This window comes from Convolutriloba macropyga, chromosome 3 (genome assembly GCF_964194025.1).
Source record: "Convolutriloba macropyga chromosome 3, txConMacr16.3, whole genome shotgun sequence".
NCBI classification, from domain to species: domain Eukaryota; kingdom Metazoa; phylum Xenacoelomorpha; order Acoela; family Convolutidae; genus Convolutriloba; species Convolutriloba macropyga.
The window spans coordinates 40379906-40400328 of record NC_134470.1 but is presented as its reverse complement, the minus strand read 5'-3'; the positions used below and the strand labels follow the sequence as shown (position 1 = coordinate 40400328).

At 32.1% G+C, this 20423-nt stretch overlaps 1 protein-coding gene across 3 annotated transcripts in view; it reads right to left on the bottom strand.

The window, feature by feature from the left end:
- The window catches only part of LOC142336204 (CRISP/Allergen/PR-1-like), a 34320-nt gene extending 16653 nt beyond the window's left edge, over positions 1 to 17667 (bottom strand). For all 3 annotated transcript variants that reach the window (XM_075384858.1, XM_075384860.1, XM_075384859.1), the window contains exons 1-2: positions 17218 to 17667; positions 12125 to 12250 (exon numbers count right to left, since the gene is read on the bottom strand). In XM_075384858.1, coding sequence (XP_075240973.1) covers positions 12125 to 12250; positions 17218 to 17347 — 256 coding nt within the window. In that variant the 5' untranslated portion in view covers positions 17348 to 17667. The remainder of the gene's footprint in view (positions 1 to 12124; positions 12251 to 17217) is intronic.
- Between the last annotated feature and the right edge of the window lie 2756 nt (positions 17668 to 20423).

Here is a 20423-nt window from a genome sequence, read left to right as displayed (position 1 = left end):
AAACTGATGTAACTTCTCAGCATATACCCAATCCTTTGACTTCTGACATAGGATCACTTCTCATGGACACCAAGAGGATTTTGCGCTGTTACGATTTCGAAAGTATGCCCCTCTTCAGGAGCCAAGAAGAATACTTCGCTGCTTTAGAAGATTTGGAAAATCTGTGGAAAAAGCTCGAATCATGCAGAAATGAAACCAATCTAACCACTATTCACGATAAAATTGGTCATAATACATCATCCACATACGATGATAACAGAAAGACTGTGATATCTTCCATCTTAGGACGATTCCCTAGCCTTCTCGAAGAAAACTCAAAAATTGAAGAAAACTTCCAGAAATTTAGCACTGAGCCATCGTCTAACAATGCTCTACAAAAAAGGAGCCATCGTGTAGTTCGAGGATGTGTACTTCACAGTGGAAATTTTCCAAAAAGAATGAGATTTGATGAAAATGTGAAGTGTTCATGTGACAATAACAACTAGAACTGAAAAATTCTTGTTGATTAAAGCTCATGAAACAGACGTTGGTTTTCAGTATTGAATTGTTTCCATTTATAACCTGTTATTTTAAAATGCTGTGCATTATTAAACTTCATTGTGTTTGCTCATTATCCAGTATTTAGTAGTTGCAATACCACTCCTTTAAAATACAGTTTGTTGATTCAACATTATCCACGTCAGAGAAACAGGAAACGGTGTTCAGCTTGTTCAAAGGAGTAGAAAGTCAGAAATTTGTTGTAGAGTAGGATCCCCAAACCGTAAATTGTTGTTCTGAAAATGTTGAAACGGATACGCGCAAGAGATTCGACGTTATAAAGAGCTGGCGTTAGAAAACGCCGCAACTTGTATTGATATAAGTAGAGTCGAAATCAAAAAGTTGCTGTTATTTACCCTAAATTGTTAGTTGATTACCAAGAAAAGTACCTGAGTGGGTTAATTGTTAATTGGTCTCATGCTCGATTATGATAGTTTCATATCAAGTCCCAAGAGCCGCTGAGGCATGGCCATGGTCCGCGATGGTTTCAAGATAAATAATTTTTAATTTACTTTCAGTATCTATACTAGGAGATGCTAAATTTTCTTTTCTCAAATACTCGGTTATGATTGATGAAAAATTTTTTAGTCTCATTTGCGAAGCCAATTTAATTGGCCACAAAATTTATCTTAAATGATCAAACTAATAATTTAAATAAAACCTCGCCTCTCTTTTAAATCGGCTCTTTTCACTTCAGTTCTCTTACAAGTCACCGGTTGAAACAAAAATCCAACCTGACCACTTGATTTTTTTATGAATAAAAATACCTGTATTGTGAGAAGTTCAGTCTGCTCTGCAAATTTCTTCCATAATATTTTCGGCTAAAAGCATTTTTATTAGTTTGCTTAAGTATTCTCTAGTCTGTGATCAAGAAGGCGTATATACATGTACTCTACTGAGAGATAACGTTGAGATAAAAGGAGAGTGAGTAGAAAGGCTTGCAATTGTTTATTACGGAATACATTTCCACCCACAGTGTGCTCGAGTATAACTTTAACTTAAATAAAAGCAATTGAATAAACAGGACAAATCAAATTCTTTTAAATTCACCTATTGGCCTTATTGTTTGACTTTCATGGTTACAATTGCTTCTAAGTTATATAGTAACTGGTTCTAAGTTGTACGTTTAATGCCAAGCTATTTGTACTATAGTATTGATTTTGCTTAGTTATGACGTGGTTTATTTTGAGGAACGATAAGAAACCCTCTGCTCACGTTTTCTGTAAGTAGATAACAAACATGTTTTGCTCAAAGGCTCAATCTGAACCATAGACGTAAGTATGCACTAGTGTTTTCTGTTTACATTTGCAACAACTTGTGTTTGTCATGGAACATTTGGTTTTCACAGAATTCACCCAGTAGCTTTTAAAGCTATGTGTCAATATGAAGTATTTCAGTATGTTATTTAAGTAATTCATAAAATTTTCAAACTTAAGTACTCTTTAACGCGGACGCAAAACTTCGCTAATCCATAAAGCTATAGTATCAAGTATAGTAAGCATTTAACGTATCCCAACGAAATTTCCAATAAATGCAAGAAGTGAATACTTGTCCGTTCTCTTATGAGTGTCCTCCAGGCAAACCATTGAAGTTCTAAAAGTACAAATTTATTAAAGTAGTAATGAAAAATCAGCTATTTCATAAACATTTGTTGGACAGTGAAGTCTAATAAATCTTTGTTTTGCATAATCTAAATCTTTTTTATGTCAGCTAGGCATTGTTTTATTTTAAGTCTTTCAAATAACAAACAAATTTAACGTGGAAAACGTTACTTTTCTTACCTTTGTTAATTTTGCAGTTCCGTTAGGGGGTTTCTTTTTGAGCGCCCACGAAAAAAAATGTTTTCATGCTACCTGTGAGAACGCCAATTCGCTTTCATAGAGTAAATTGCAGATCAATAAAGCTTTTTTGAAGGTCAAGATTTTGCTATATGATTACTCATGAAAAAAAACATTTTCTTGTACATAACGATTCTACCATTTTTGCTCTAGAGGATACAAATCATTTTAAGTTACAATGGTGGCAATTAGCAAAATACGCAGTATTAAAGTTCCACCTGGAACTTTTCTCAAAGATGCAGTTTTACATATTTCTCACATCGATTAAGCTGAGAGAAAATTAAAATACTGCATTAAACAACCAGCAAATCTTATTAGCCTAATTGCTTTTATAATCAATATTAGTCTTTTTGTCAGTTGTTTTTTCTTTGACTAAGTTGAAAGAACTCTAGTCAAATCCTCATAGGATCCATAACAAACAAACGTTTGAAAACATAGAAACCCCTTCAGAAAGATACCATCAAAACGAAGTGCACAAAGCCAAGAATACTTATTAACACAAAGAAAAGTGAAGCACTAATTTCCAAAAGTTTTAAATTGTTTAAACTTTGAACTTGGTGCATAATGGGTATCAGGGTTTTAACGCTGGAAACTTTTCCAAATCGATCAAATTGACTGTAGAAATACACTTGTAAGTTTGACGATGGTCTCAAAGAGCCTAATTTGATCTCTACTCTCGATGTTGACGGTTTTTTATGATAGCAAAAATCAAAGTTAGTTGTGTTAACTGTTACTTAATGTGGTCATGACTTGAAAGTTTTCCATATTAGTTATTTTGCAATATTTAAAGTTCATTAGCAGAACATTCTTAAGAGAAAATTAATCATTCAAAGAGTTGCACTGACCTCTCTTTTCAAGGATTATTGGTAAATAATGTCAACACTGTTCTAAATTCGGCAAAATGGTTGCCGCCGTATCGGCCGACAGGGTGTTTATAGACAACCAAAAAAGGAGAAATTTAACCAACAATTTAAGTAAAATGAGTAATAAAACTTATTCTGAGGCTGTGATTGGTCAATTCAAAACAGTATTCCGTAAGCGGGCAAATACACCAAAGTTTTTTCATCAACTATTGTAACGGAGGTCTATCCCTGGTCGGATTTTATTTAACCGCATCTGGCCATGCCTCGCCGGCCCTGGCCATGCCTCAACGGCCTGTGGGACTTGATATGAATCTATCACAACCGAACTACTGATTTATAAACCAATCACACTTTTATTACCAATTAAGATAAAAACTCTCAGCTAAATTTCTCATTTTTTCCATGTCGGCTAAGCGCTCTGTCGGTCAATTTTCATAGCACCAGAAAAATTATGTGTTTTTTCTGCACTCTTCTATAGAACAATGCAAAACTATCTCTTCAGGAATGCTTGTAGAACACGTGCAGTAAAGATTGCCTAATAGACTATGTGAATAAAGTCTATATAATATAGTAAACTATATCAAAAACTTTAGTGAAACCAAAAGGTCTCTTTCGCTTTTTTGACACATATATAGCTGTAGTTTAAATAGATTGTGAGAACATGTTTCAATTTATAACACAACTCAACTATTTTGACGTAATTATACCTTGAATACTATTTTTAGATCACAAACTCAAACTCAAACTCAAACTTTGACTTTTAAATAGAGCGATAGGCCAAGTTTTCATATTTCTTTATATTTGGTAATTCCAAGTTACACGATCACCGATTATTGTGTTTTTAGTGCTAAAAGTAGTCTTTTTTTAATTATCCTTGAATCAATTATCCTTGAATAGTGTTTTTAAATCACAAACTCGAACACATAACTCAAAATTTCAATTTTTACGTAGAGTGATCTACCAAGCATCACCGTTTTAATATGCTTGCTTATCGAAATCCATACTGCATATTGTTGAGTTTTGAATACTAAAATGAGAAGTCTTTTTCAAAAAAGTCAATTATCCTTGAATACTATTTTCAGATCACAAACTCGAATACGAACTCAATGGTTCAACTTTTTAGATAAAGTGATCGGCTGTGTTTCACATTTTTTTTATACTTGCTTATCCAAAGCCAAACCGTCTCCGGTTGTAGAGTTTTGAACACTTAAAAAGAAGAATTTTGTTTCAAATTCCCTAAAAAGTACTTCTCTGGAACCATTTGGTGTCCATTTGGTAAAAGCAGACTTCGAAAACAAACAAATTTGTTTACCTAGACCCCTAATTTTAAGGTTTTTGTTTGAGCTCTCAAATCCAACAAGACTGTTTCACTCAATTTTGCTAAGAAACGTTTGATGAGGTTAATTTATTTTTCATTTTCTTCAGATAAACAAGGACCAAATGAAATTCAATAAAATTAGGAAGTAGTTAAAACAACAAAAATTGCAAAATCATGTAGCGCTAAACTTTTGATGAACTGCAAAATCACAATTACAGTCTTATCTGTGAACAAATTCTGAGCCCAATCTAAGGTTAATATGAAACTTTACTAATACATTGTTTTCGTCAAGCAGTCCCAGCAGTTTTTAGTCTATGCAAAAAGTTGAAACCTCAGTATTCAGAAGAAGTTGTGTAATATCTGACAATTGAAATAACAATTGACTCTGAAAAAACATATGAAAACAACTATATACAGTAAAACCTCAGTTTTTGGATAATGTAGGTACGTTGTAAAGTATTGGACTCCATTTAGGTACACTCTAGATTTTTTTTGAAACAAACATATGTATATGATGTTGATATTTTAAATAGACATAGTGCAGTGCCATTGTGAAGTACTCAATGTTTACGCTATACAATCCTTTATATAAGAATGTTAAAAAAGTTTAATTTTCATATCTTTCAATTAATTGCAAATGGAATCAGACGTCACACACTGATTAAACACAAAAACTCAGCTTTTGAACAAAAAACTTTTGACTGATCCGTCATAAGCAACAAAAGTACACAAAAAAGTTACACTTCAAAAAAACATGCATTAAAACTTATTTGAAGTTCAATAAATTAGACTTGTTCGCTAAACAGTAAATACCCTACATTCTTTTCTATTAATTAAATATCACCTCATATATCATACTATCGATTTTTTAATTGTTAATTCAGAAAATTAACTTTAAGTTGAAAAATGCTGAGTTAATGTATGTAACAATGCCTTTAAGAGTTTTTCATATCTTTGAAAAACTTTCAAACACTTGATGATTTTTTGAAAATATTGGCGGATAAAGTCTGTCGGTCTGCTTCAGTCAGGCCACGTTACCTTAAAGTAGATAACAGTTTCTGTTGTTTATGTTAAGCGAGTGTCTAGAGAAACGAATCGTTTTCGTTTTTTAGAAAAACAAAAACACATTGTTGTAGATAGTTAGTAAAAACAAGTAATATTGGAGGGTAAAAAAATTAGGTTGTAGTGGTAGGTATAAGAAGTTATAGTAGTGAGTAATAGTATCTAGTAGTAGTTGTAGGTAGTACTAGCAGGTAGTAGTAGTAGTGACTAACTGTAGATGGTAGTTGCAGGTTGTAGTATTAGGTAGTAACAGTAGCAGGTAGCAGTAGTGTTGTGTTCAATACCGAAATGTTCGCCAGGCTTCTTAGCTCAATTATATGTTATATAGACTCTGCTCATTTCAAACTCCATTGGATGTACCTCTTTCCGATGCTCTATCAAACATCATTACGATTTTGATATTTTAAAACGTTAACCGAACGATAAGTCATCCAAAATATATACACTGGGTTACGGAATGCACAGTAAATTTGATCCAAGATGAACAATAATGAACTCATTTGATTTTTGCTGGATTGAGGTGCTCTGGTATTTTTCTTCCAGTGTTCAATAGTTGAGTATTTTGAGTATGTTGGAACCATTTACTGAAGAATCTATTCGCCTTTGTTTAAGATTTAAGTCCCAGCACGCATTATCCATTAGTGTTATTCCCAATACGCAAAAAGGCTGATACACTGTTGAAGTTGTTTCTAGCAAGCCCCGCAGATACAGAGGTTGTGTTCCTTCTTGCTTAATTGATCAAGTGGCTAATAAACTTTTGAAAAATTAGCTATTTTTTAAAGTTCCAGTGCAAACTACTCTTCTTGTACATCATTCCTCTTTTGTCTGGTTCAAGCTCTTGATGAATTCCTTTCAATCTACTTTAATTAACTAAAAAAATTCAACTGCTCCTGCATATCATAGTTTTCCACCAACTTTTTCGGTTTTTTACAGAATTTATTCTTTTTACTTAGCTCAATTTATTGTTTATCTCTCAACAATTAATCTCAAATATATTTTTCCTGAAAACAATCTTGGTCAATCCTAAAAGGGTAGCTGAATTAGTGTGGAGAAATCTCTGTTTTCAAAAAAGCATACTCAGAACATCAAAAAATTGTTTTTGTCTACTGTGTTTCAACTTTTTTTTCATTTTCTTGCCAAGGATAAAAAGACAAAAGCAAAAATTTAATTTTTTTTTGTAAAGAATCTTCATAGTTTTTAATATAGTCGGTAAATAGGTGTAGAAAATTCAACAATTTTTAAAAGAGCATGATCAGAACATCAAAAAATTGTTGTCGTCTTCGGTGGTACCATTTTGTTTGCCAATGTTTAAAGAACAAAAGCGTGAATTTTGACTAAGCGGAAGGTCAAAATCTGTTTGTAAGATATAAAACTATTGGATCGTGGAAACGAATAACAACATTCTTCTAAGCAATTAATTTGCCCTCCTCCAGGGATTTCTCTCTTCCTCTCTCGTCAGACTTGCATGCATATAAATACATAAATACAAACACATTTAGACATATATACATACTTTCCACCGCATACATAAAGAAAAACATACACACGTAAACTCATAAACGTCTTGACATATACACACAATTACAATATCTACACGAAAACATACATTCCAGCTTATACTCATACAAATATATTCTTAAACTTAAGCACAATTATATTTACTTAAAAACAAATATAAACTTCCATTTATACTTTGATTATTATATATATATGAGTACGCATAATTTTATACGTAAAATTTTCATTCTTCCATTTCTTTCAATTATTCATTCAGACATAAAAATTACATTTTTCAACTCATTCATGCAAACATACATACTTGTTTAGATGGAAATATAGATAGATTCAAATGCATACAAAAAAATAAAGACATGCTTTCCACATCATACTGCACATTTGCAGCAGTATTGTCATTAAAAACTGCTTCTGACTGCTCTTTGACTTATTTCAGACCAATCCAGAAACTGAGTTGTTCCGGTCTTACCTGGTTGAACAAAAAAGGTCCACAAAAATCACTTTATAGGGCCCTTTCATAGCGCAACATCCATTTCAAACCATTTTAGGACTATAAAAAGTTTTGGATATTTTTTCTCAAAAATTCAAAATTTTTATATGTGTTGACCCCCATTCTGCCTAGGTGAAGGAAAGTGAACTCAACAAAAAAACACCTTTGACTGTTCTTTCATAGCGCAAAATCAATTTCATACCAATTTAGGACTTTGAAAAACTTTGAAAAATTTTCGAAAAATTTTTTCAATTTTTTGAAATTTTTTGGCCTCTGGTGTCTTATATTGGATTTTTTATGTTTTCACCAAAAACATTTGGTGAGAGTCTAGAACTTAGGTAACCCCTTATTCTATATACAGCAAACATTGCCACAGCGGAAATCTGCCATTTGCTTGTTGGAGCGGGGGTTCGGACCCCACCCCCTACAAGACTTTTTACCACCGAAAAACTGATTTTCTCTTTGTGAAACAAAGTTTTTTGGATAAGTTTCGCCAGACTGCTTAACCCAAGAACTTCTCACAGGCTGGCGAAACTTAGCCAAAAAACTTTGTTTCACAAAGAGAAAATCAGTTTTTCGGTGGTAAAAAGTCTTGTAGGGGAGGGGGGTCCGAACCCCCCCTCTACAAGCATATGGCAGATTCTCTTACTACTAACACTTTATAGAGATGTTTGCCGTAACTGTAAATCAAGTAAAAATTCATCAGTTTTCTCTTGAAAGTTGGGCCAACGTCTGATTTCATTTCTATATAAAAAAGGTAATACTTCTGCAACCATCGTTAGTAGATGTTGACTGTGACTTCTAGATGCCAGTAAAATTAAAAGAAGCACTATATCAGAAGGCAAAAATAGCTTGTATTGCAGTAAAAACACTTCAAACAAATACTTCACGGTCAGAGAAAACATGCGCAGACAAAAAATTTTAAGGCATTCAGAAAATAAATCGGAGAGCCTCACTAGGACAGAACCACGTTTTGTCTTTCCTGATAACTCACTGTTAGCAAGTTGTTTTTGAAAAGTAAATTAGAACACAGTTACTGTTCGATTCTGATCGTAAGAGAGTTTAACCTTACAAGCTCTGTTTTTCAGAAAAAACCTCATTCCTTAAATTTTAAACAAGGAGGCTCATTAATGTGCGTTCGCACACGATGTTCCGACCCGCACTCATCTACATTTTTGACTTAACTGTCTTTTGACTTACATTTTTGACAAAGAGAATCAAAAATGCATTTTTGAGAATTACAAAAATCGTTACACAACCAAACTAATAATTGAACTAAATATTGCCATGCCTCGTTACAACAAGATCTGCCATTAAAAATACTACGAGAAAAAATCAACAACAAAAAGCAAAAAAAGCAAATACAAAAACAAAACTCAATATCTAAAAGGCACCTAGTAACAAAGACAAAATACAATCAGACAAAACCCTAACGACACTGATTTACTTTTTCCTAACTAAAACAGTAGATGGAATTTTTATTAACGAGACTAGGTAACAAGTCAACAAAAAGAAGAAATAATGAGGCGAAATTGAAAAATCAATCAACATTTGTTAAACCAAACAATTTCGAAACTCTTCAAAATCATTAAAAACCATTAGCTTTTTACAAAATAATTCTTGATAAAAAACGAAAAGGTCACAATAAAACCAATAGGAACTAAATTTGGTGAGACAAATGCAGAGGATTGGACCAAATATGTAGAAAAGCTCAAAAAATTACGAACAACAAATTACAAACACTGCAAGAACACAAATTAGTGAAGCCATTTTAATCATTAGCTATTATCTGAATATTGTATTTTAATTCAATTTCTACTTATACTACTTCAGTTAAAATTATACTGAACGAATAAATTAGTTCAATCGGGCCACATTTGAAAATCATTGGGATCTGTTATTACGCGATTGTGCTAAAGGAACAGAAAAAGAAACACAAATACACCGCTCACATAATTATATGAAAACGCATATTGTCCAACAAAAAAACATCAGTTACGTCATGATATCAATAAACATGTTAATTTATAAAATAGAAGGAATTTTACGGCGTTTATCAATGATGACAATAAGTTACAAGTTGACGAAAAGAACAACAAACTGAAAAAACTGAAAAATCATGAAAAATCTTAGAAATGTATAAGAACCTCAACTTTTTTATTCTCTATAAAACGACTGCTTTGGGTAGAATAATTCAACCAAACCTCAATTGCAAACTTATAAGACTAGTCAGCATTTTACGACTAACTAAAGAATGAAAAAAAAACAGCCAAAAACAGCAAATTAAAAAAAAATTGAGCGATAAAAATATCGAAGCAATTAAAAATTGAAATTTACAGTAAAAACATTTCTACTTTCATTTAATTTTTCAACGGCAATGAATTTGTTTTTTTTTAACAATTTGACACCAATAAATCAACATGAGCAAATACATCAAAACCTCGAAATTTTGAGAAAACCCGTAGTATCAACGCCATTAAATTCAATAGCTCTCAAAGGAAGCTAATAATTAAGCTAAGTTAGGCCTCAATGAAACGACGAAAATTTTTGTCTTTCGCAATTCAACGACAAGTATTTAGTATAAACTTTAAGATAAGTCATTGACTATGAAAACAACAAAAGTAAATACAGGCAATGATCCAAAAATTAAGTAGGAAAGTGTGATAAGAAAGTTGCGAAGCCGTTTAAACCAAGATTTTTTCTATGAAGACTTTATGTATGATCCATTGAAAGTATTCTTTAATTCAGTGCGACTATCAGTTTTAGCATAATGTGTAAGATTCCAAAAATGAACCAAAGTTACAAAAAAAATTAATTTTTTTAAAAAAGTTATGAAAACTCGTGCATCGAAGTCTTAACACCAATAGCTGGAATATAAAACGATTAAATAGATAAAATTTGATTCAAGTATCCGGTCATTTTGAGATTGACATTACTGAGACTGACATCGGTTGACGTTCAACAAACTTCTCGAAAAATCATTTATAAAATTCAATGGCTTTCGACGGAAGTCAATGAATACATTCAGTTATGCCTTGATTGGAGAAAAAGAATATTTGTCATTTATAGGTAATCAATAAGACATCAGTATAAGTCTTATGACTATGAAAACAACAACAAATACAGGCAGAAACCAAAAACTAAGCAGAAAAGTGCGAGAAGAAAGTGTCGAAGCCATTTAAACGGTAAGCATTTCTCTGACAACTTTATCCATGATCCATTAAAAGTGATCTCAAAGCCAATGGGAGATATCAACATCAGGATAATGTGATAAGATTTCAAGAGGAACCAATATTACGAAAATATCCAAAAAAAATTTAAAATTTTTTGAAATCTTGTGGCACTGAGTTCATATAACAACTAGTTAGAAGACAAAACCTTTAGCCAGATTAATTTTGGTTGCAGTTGAAAAGAAGGGGGTCCCTGCATTACTAAGAATGATATACAATTCAGGAAAACAAGTTTATCATCAGTTAATTTAAAAATTTCTCGAAAAATTAATTTTAATGTCTTAACAGCCATTAGCTGTTCACTCAAAACTCTAGATAGGTTCACTTGGTGCTCATTTCGGAATCTATTGCATTTTTTGTCAACGAGTCTATGCCATAGGACTCCAAAAAATTAGTAAAAAAATAAAATCAAAATTTCATTCAAACTTACGCAACCAACTCAGGCTTCTTCAGTACTAGCGTTCGCAACAAATACCGGGCAACAAGGGACGCATATAGAGATGGCATTATATTACTACGAAAATGACAAACAAAGTTTCTTTTCAACATTCTGATTTGCAAATGGACAGAGGAAAAAAGCACTGCTAGCAATCTGCCTTATTTCATCCTAAAATTCTAATTAAATAAGAACATATCACTGATAAAATGAAAACAATAAGTTGAGAGACAAAGATTGAAGATTTTCATCTTCCGGAAATGAGTGCGAAAGCTGCTTACCATTGAACCAGGTCCTAATGATATACAAAAACTTAGAGAATGACATTATTGAATATTTTCAGATTTGATTTCCAAGAAAATTCCAATTAGCAGTATCTTTTTAAATAATTTTGACGATAAAACGTCCAGATCTGAACGTTTTTGGTTTTTGAGCAAAGCCGAATGAAACTATCGACCATATTTATTATGAAAAATATCCAGCGATGATTCGGCAGGGCGTAGGGCAAGCTATTGTTAAGGTAAAATAGGAAAAATCTAAGCTATCCGAGTTCGTGATAAAGCAAGAAATAAGAAAAGAGTTTGAAAAAACTTTTAGCCTCATGTTTTCCTTCAGCGATCGACTCAGTTTGCATTTCTCTGCAAAATATATTCTTCGGCCAAATTTAGCTCAACAAAAATAGGGCTGGCAAAAGGTTCGTAACCCTCATTACCTTGGGTGTCGCAAAAATACAACGCAAAAAAGCCAGTATAACAAATTAGCAATCAGCCTCTGTTCATGCTTCGATTCATTATTTTGACCCTGTGTTTTTTTACTAGAATGTGATCGGACTAACCATCCCAGTGTTCCAGTATTTCACTGTCTGCGTGTATCTGAGCCATTTGGGCCAGACATGGACTCCAAAGCATCTCTTTCATGTCACAGGGCTCGTCCATCCTGTTCAAGAAGTGGTCGTTCAGTCCTACAATTTATTAGGTTGGCAGATTGCGTTCACAAACAGGTAATGCATGCAGTAATCACAATAAATTGATAAGCAAAACCAACATTTTAAAACTTCAAAATATCAACTACACATTTTACAAAAAAAGGCTGACGAATTTTCAAAGCTACAAGGAATCAACAACACGTCACGTTGCGATAGAAATGAAGGTGTAAACATACACCTCTAATTTATAGATAGCAGTACCCAGGTTGAGGTCCTCGTTCAAAAGTCCTTATGAAAATACCCATCCAGACCATTTTTGCCTACAAAATACCCAGGCAGACCAATAATGCTTATGATCCAGACATTGCCTCGTTCAAATGTTCGGTTCGTTCATGTGCTCGTTCAAAAACGCTTATGAGAGGCTTTTGGTGCAAAAAAATGTTTAAAAAGTGTATTCTGCAGACTTTAGCTCGCCTATGACGAAGTGTTTTGCTCGTTTATTGGGCAGAACCTGCTCGCATATGTGGTAGAAAGTGGCTCGTCTATGTTGCAGAGTTTGGTGCGTCTATGGGACAGACTTTGGCTTGACCGTGTGTATTTTTGAACGCACCGTACTCCTTATGTGCGCTCAAAAATGGTCTGCGTCATAAACGAGGACCTCAACCTGAGGCTATGCTCGACGTTCAATATTTTACTCCACAGTTTTATCAACTGATCATTTCCTAGTTGGTATTAAGTGTTTCAGAGGGGAGTAGCAAAGATCCAGCTCCAGCACGCTTGAATTGAATTATAGCTTTGTAGGGTTTTCTACAAAATACCCCCAACTGTTTTAGCATGCAGCTCAACACAATTTGAAAAATGTAAATGTCCGAGAGTTTGTAGCTCGCACTTTTGGCGTCGAAAACGAAACAAATGGTCACCAATAGACCCTTATCGTTGATATTAACTAACAAAAAAGACAAAAATTTCAGAAAATAGTAGTTATTGAGTCCAATTATTCAGACCTTGGTGGATTCTGTCAAACTAAATAAGCAATTATATCGGAAAATAATATTAACCATCATATCTCTTTCAAAACTGACATTTCTCAATGCACTTTCAAAAAAATTCTGGCCAGTCTAATTTTTGAGTAAAAATTACGTCATGAAAATTAATATGTGCAAATTAACTCCCAACAACAATATTTGCTTGTGCGGTTCGAAATTCCGCGTGGGTGCTTGTGACATTTAATTTGTGTAACAAGTCGTAACCATTGCTCTAAATGGGTTTTGTGGTAATTGCCTACAAACCAGCTTAAGAATAAATAGTGTTTATATAACTATAGTAATTATCAGTTATAGGCTGCAAAAGTATGACTTTTTTCTTGTCAGACTTATTTTTGCGGCATGAGTAATTTTCAGACTATAAAGGATAAGTTTAGCCGGGGCGAACTCGATGACCTCAATATAACCATAATGATAAAATATTGCACATACAGAAACTAAAAAATTCTGAAGATACAATGTCTAATAGCGTTTTCCAACGGAATTTTGAAACATATTCGGGTATTTTGAAAAGAGCCGCCATTGGTTCCCATATCCCCCATTGGGATTGAAAGAACGGATAAATTTAGAATAACTGATTGATGTGAGAAAACATTCTAAAAGTGAAAACTCTTTCGATTTCACTTCATAGTTAGACATACTATTGATTCCTAATGAGGCTAATATTAAAGAGGTTAGTATTAATAGCAATAGTAACAATTTTCAAGTAGCCTGCATCTAAACTGGGCTTTATTGGTTTATCACGTTTCGATTTTTGATTTAATTTTTCGATAATGGTTTTGTTCACTTTAGATTGTTTTGCCGAGGAATTGCTGCTTGAAACACTTTGGGCAGAATAGTTAAAGAATAAAATTAGTCTACAGAAGTAAAAAAAATCATGCAAAATGTCGAAAAGGTGGCAAAATGAGGTAAAGCTAAAGCCAAAAGAATTTTTTTCCGATGAAGTAAAAAAATCATAGCAGGAAAAATCCCAAATCACAATTCAATGAATTCAATTTACTAATAACCTAAAAAGGAACTTACTTTTTTTACAATAACATCAAAGTGAGACAGTTAACAAAGACCGGGACCGTATATGCGCAAAAACGCACAAAAAAAAGTTTAAAATAAAACACTTTGCAGGTTTCTGTTTCCAAGATCTAGTGTTTAACTCAAACTATGAAAATTTTGTCGCTACTTGTATTTAGATTGAATACAAATTGCATCAACCGTGTGAGGATTAGGGACAAAGCAAATGGAGGCGAAAGCCGGAAAAAAAACAAAGATCAATTTAGCAAAAAAAATTAATTTGAAAGTCAGATGCTTCAAAATAGGAAGAAAACAATATATAGAAATAAAAATTTTTAGCAGTTCGAATTTAACAAAAAGACAATATAGAAACAAAAGAAGGCAAGATTCAAATGTTCGCATTATATTTCGAAAGAAAAAACGATATTTCAGTAAAAAAAATAATGTTAGCTACAAGTTAGAACTAATAAGTCAACCAAAAAAAATTACACTTGAAAGCCAAGGAGAAAAGTTATTGTTGACAAAATGCGGTATGAGCATAAAAAAACAACAAAAACTGCAAGACTCAACGAATTAACTTTGAATTAAAATTTTTAAAAAGTGTCAAAAACAAAGAGTTTTAAAATCACCGATATCAAAAGATGTTGATTGAAACAGTATTTCTGATTAACGTAATTGTAATCGGCAGCCATGAGAACAGTCATTAATGAGACTAAGAGATAAAACAATAAAGTGGCTAATAAAAGCCAAAAAGCCCATAAATTTGGCAAAATGTCGCAAAAATTATTGTCAAAGTCATTGAAAGCTTTGGACGGTAGCGGTTGAATCGAAAAACATAAAAGTAATTAGCATACTATGAGACCCGTCGCTGACAGGATTATCTGATAAGACAACAAAAAGTGCACTTAGTAAAAGTGAAACTCAAATATTAACGGAAATTTTTTTTAGAAAAAGTAGTTTTCTATTGATGAAAACCAGTAGATGTTGACTTAAATCATTAAGTATCTGCATTAGCATATATTTATTAGCTTATTAGGAACCGATCACATCTGTCATTCATTAGCAACCGGTCAGATCTGTCATTTATGATTTAAGTGATAAAGCAACAGACTTATTAGCCTTCACGTCAAAAATCAAATAATCATTGATATTTCATTACTACAAATAGTGTCAATTTGATAGCAAGCATTAACTGTGCGCTGATGAATTCAAGAAACTGCAAAAAACGCAATTAGAACACAAATGAATTTTTTTAAAAGCGTTCAAGAGAAACACATTGGAAACAGATGTTAAACTGACGCATGTGAATTTTTTTTCCAAAACTGAAATTTTTTGATCGCACCTAAAATCTACAAGATTTTTTGCTTTTTCACTGTTCATACGTTGCTAAAATCAGCACATTAACATGAATTCTCACTGACATTAAAAAACAAAAAAATGAACAGATCTGAAAAGACAGCACACAAATACAATCCAATGATTTGGATTGCAAGAAAAACATAGCTGGACAAGTCCTGAAACAATTCAACGAGTTTTAACAAAAACCATCAACTTAACAAAAACCAAACCAAGTCAGGATAGTGAAAAAATTGGGAAAACCAAACCAAAAAGAATCAGATATATAAAGTAAAAAACCGTAAAAATCAAAGTCAAATATCTGCATGTGAACAAAGAACCTAAACGAAAAAACAAATTTTTGTTCAAACACCATTTTCTCATTGTACTTTTAAATTAGAGCGAAAAAATTACACGCGACAAAATTAATCGCTTCCTCGCTCCACTTCCTGTAACCACGTGACCAAAATCATCACTTCAATTCGACTTCAAAAATCATGAAAATGTGTGAACGCATCTTAAAAACATGGCCGCAAAAATTCCGGAAACGACTTGAAGAAAACAAAAAATCATTTTGAAACACAGTATTTACATAAACTACTCATATAAACTAAGATAATTTTTGAAGTAAAATGATTATAAAGTTCTGAAAATGAAAATGCACTAAAAAAACTGGAAAGGAACAATTTTTTTTAATTACAAGGGCACAAAAAGCCAAAAAAAATCATTGAAGCAAAAAGACTATTAAATGCTAGCAAAACAGTAGAGCCGCCGCAGTAGGCTAAAAGTTACGTCTAAGACTATAGAAAACACGATAAAACTGCAAAGAAAATTAAGAAAAAACAATTGGTTTTTTTCTTATTTTCTTTTGTCATATCTATCAACAAAAACATATATTATAAGAAAATTTTACTCACTTGCTATTCATTAATTACCAGAAACCTTCAAAACAATCCTAAAATTGATACAATACCATAATCAAACTTCTAAACCAAGAAAATAAAAAAAAACTCTTTTCAAAAACCGCACGTGAACAAAAACATTTTGACGCCTTCAGAAATTTTTTTCCACCTCAATTTCTCGCTCTCTCGAAAACAGGGTGTGGACAAAAACCACTTTCTTGTCCCTCCACTCTTCACAATTTTGTGCAGCACCCAAAACACTCCAAATTTTTCTCGCGTTTCACTTTCTGCTTCGAAATGCACTCCAATAAAAGTGGTTAAAAAGGACTTTCCAATGCTCTTCTTCGAGTCGTAAAAAGGCTGCTTTGAACTGTAATGAGAGCGCATTAATAGCCTGCTGAGAAGATGACGGCTATTAATTACAAATCAAATCTACCACAAACAAATTTATTGAAGTACGTGAAAAAAATTGAACATGCCACTGCTATGCAAATCCGTCATAGATTGCATCCATGATTGCATCCGTCATAGATTGCATCCGTCATAGATTGCATCCTGTTAACTGATTTTAAAAAATAAATTAAAATTAGTATTTTGTATATGGTTGACGCAGCGGTAAAAGAGGAAAGCTTATGAAAAAAAATGCAGGTGCTGAATTAAACTTGATGTTGAGTTTATGCAAAGCTGCAGGAAATAAACGACAGGTAATTCTTACCAGTTACTGATACTCTATTGCAGTTGTGAATATTCAGACACTCTCGCTCATCCACGCGTGAAAATCTTGTCCAAACCATACATGGCAGCAGCATACTTATTTCCCACAGGATGAACGGAGCTTTTTGCATCCTGGATGCCAATTGATTCTATTTCGATCAGACGACTGAAGTTACAATACGAGAGAGGTATTCTTGGAAAATGTTCTTGAATTAAAAATGCTTAGGCGCCAACTCTGATTCAAATAAGATGCAGTCTTATTGAGCAATAATTCAATACCGTTGAAAACAAAATCAAATATAAACACATAATTAACACTTGGAGATATTGCAAACTCATGAAGAGGTCTCAGCGTTTCACGTCAAGCGAGCAATCTGTTCTAAGCAGTAGCTATCAACCGATAAAAGAGCCACACAGCATGCTTGTATCTTTGTACAATTCACAAGACCAACTTTTAGATTACTTATCAAATTCCCAGCAGGAAGAATTAAAAACGGCGCCAATTATCTGTATGGAACAGCAAAATCAATGTAAAATCTGACAAGTACGTTGCGCTGACTTCATATTTGGAACAGATTACTCAAATGCTCTCTAATCGAACACAAGGTGTAAGAAACTGTCTCTAACACTAAGGAATGCGCCATATAAATAGAATTTAAATTTACACCAGCGCCATGGATTGGCCATTAACAATTACAATTAATTTTTATTGAAAACGGAAACAAAAATAGTTTAACTGTTAACTGATTTTAAAAAATAAATTAAAATTAGTAATGTGTATATGGTTGAAGCAGCGGTAAAAGAGGAAAGATTATGAAAAATGTTCTTTTTTGATACAATTTTGATATCAATTACGCTCAAGTCACAGTTTTAATGATATTTTCCATAGTGTTAGAAAAACAAAAAGAACCAATTACAAAATAACTCCATTGAATAAAACTTAATATCACGCATAACAATTGGTTAAAATACACCATTCAACAAGTGTTATATTTAAGGTAATAATGATTTTTTGGTGTGCAGGTCCACAAAATTGGAGTTATTGTAGAATATTTTTATTGCGACACTGCATTTTCCAAGTTTTCAATTCAACTAAAAAAATAGGTTTTTTTATAGCGTTGAAGCAAGTCAGCGATGGTTTTGCGTTGAAGTATCGGAATAACATATTAAGATCCGCGATAGAGTGGTAATTTATAATAATACGTTGAAGTATTAGGAATAGATAAACTAATAAGGTTTTTCTTTAACAAATCAAAAACCATTTCTTTTTGACTAAAGTTCATTAGTATCAAAATTTAATCTATGACCTTTTCTGCTATAAAAACTTTTTCTGATATAAGATGCGTTCAAAAAATAATAATTACCAACTATTTATTAACGTTTTAAGTGTTAAACATAACCTCTTGTGGTTGTTCTCAAATATTTTAAGAAATTTTTTTAACTCTATTTTATGTGGTATTAAAATATTGCCTCGGTTCTATTCTTTCTAATGGTATAAAATGCAGTTAACAAATATTTATCTACAAAGATGTTACCAATGTTATAATTTATAAAAAAAACGACTCAATATTATGTTTTTTTTTGAATAAACTCTTAAATTTTAGTTTATCAATTTTAGTTTATATTGTTTATATAGTATCAATGTTTAGCTTGCGTTTCTCTCTTTCCAATAATATAAAAGCATTCATTAAATAATAATTTGAAAGACTTATTAAAATCATAAGTGATGAAAAATGACTTATTGCTATGGTTTCTATTGGATATAAAATAAGCGAAGCTATGACTAAAACAAAGCTGGAGACACTAATAGAATTAAAGAAACTAGAGAAAGACAACAGTAGAAATAGATTGGAGGATAAAATAAAACGACAAGAGTGTTATGGAAACATGTAAGAGCTAATTGATCCATTTACTAAATAATTAAATTCACAGAATCAGAATGTTGACGAACAATTGACTTTAATGATTGAAGATTTTAAATAATTTTAATGACTACAATCCTTACAAGATTTAGAAATCCAATTACCCTTAACAATAACTGATTACACAGGTATTAAGTTAACAGTTGTCAATGAGATGATCAGAAATCTAGTAGAAATGCGGAAAACTAATAAATAAATAAATAGAATTAAAACAACTTGATGCATCTTAAAACAAATCTGAAATGAATGACGTCGATATGTCTTTAGAACCCAATGATATAAAATTAAAAAAGATCATATCTATAAATTTTCTGAAAGTTTCACTAAGTCTAATACTATTAAAGATTTAATTGAACAAGATATAACAAGCGAAGATGAGAAAATTAAAAGATTGCTAAATGATGAAAAGATATTAATGGTGAAAAAATTGAAGATAAATGTTACGTACGAGCAGGCTTTACTAAATTCTGTATTCAGTTTTGAATTTAATCGCAAAGTTTTGGAATCCTCTATGTATAGACCTCTGGTTGTCTGCCAAGCAGGTTCCCTGATAAGTCAGCGAAACTGAAAGTTTTTCTAGATATAGAGAACTAGAAACAGATCCAATCAAACAAAATAAGTAATATTCAAACCAGCAAACTACCTAACAGCAAGAAAAGCGCATCAATTATACTTAGAGAACAATGAAACTAATGATCTGAGTAATAAACAATATGTTAAGAATTTACTTATTGCTACGAATGCTAAAGATGCTGTTAGTGAAGAATAGTGTGATAATAATTTTTTAACATCCGATAAAAAATCAATATATTAGGTAAAAATATAAACGAAGTCAGAAAAAGTGTATTTGAAGAAGTTACATCAGTCAAATAAATACAAATAGTAATCAGCTACCCAACTCTTCAGTTGATGAAAATACAATTGATGAAATAATTTTAAACGAAAAAAATTTAACCAGCTTATCCAAAAGTTTTCTGCGGGTCAAATAAATTTTATTTAATATTGAAAAAAAGCTTACAGTGATGCGATCAAAAATTATAATCATTTAAAACAAAAGGTTTGAAATCACAAGTTCAACGAAAAGGTAACTAATGCTCATTTAGATGATAGGCTTACTCGGAGATTGAGAGAAACTGAAGAAGTAAATCTACGACTTAAAATGACAATATTTCAATACATAATCGCAATATCATTCGACAGTAATTTATTTGGCAACAAAGAACTATCAAGATTAGAGATGCTTTATGGATAGAATCAAGAAAATATAAAAAAAGGAATTGAAAAT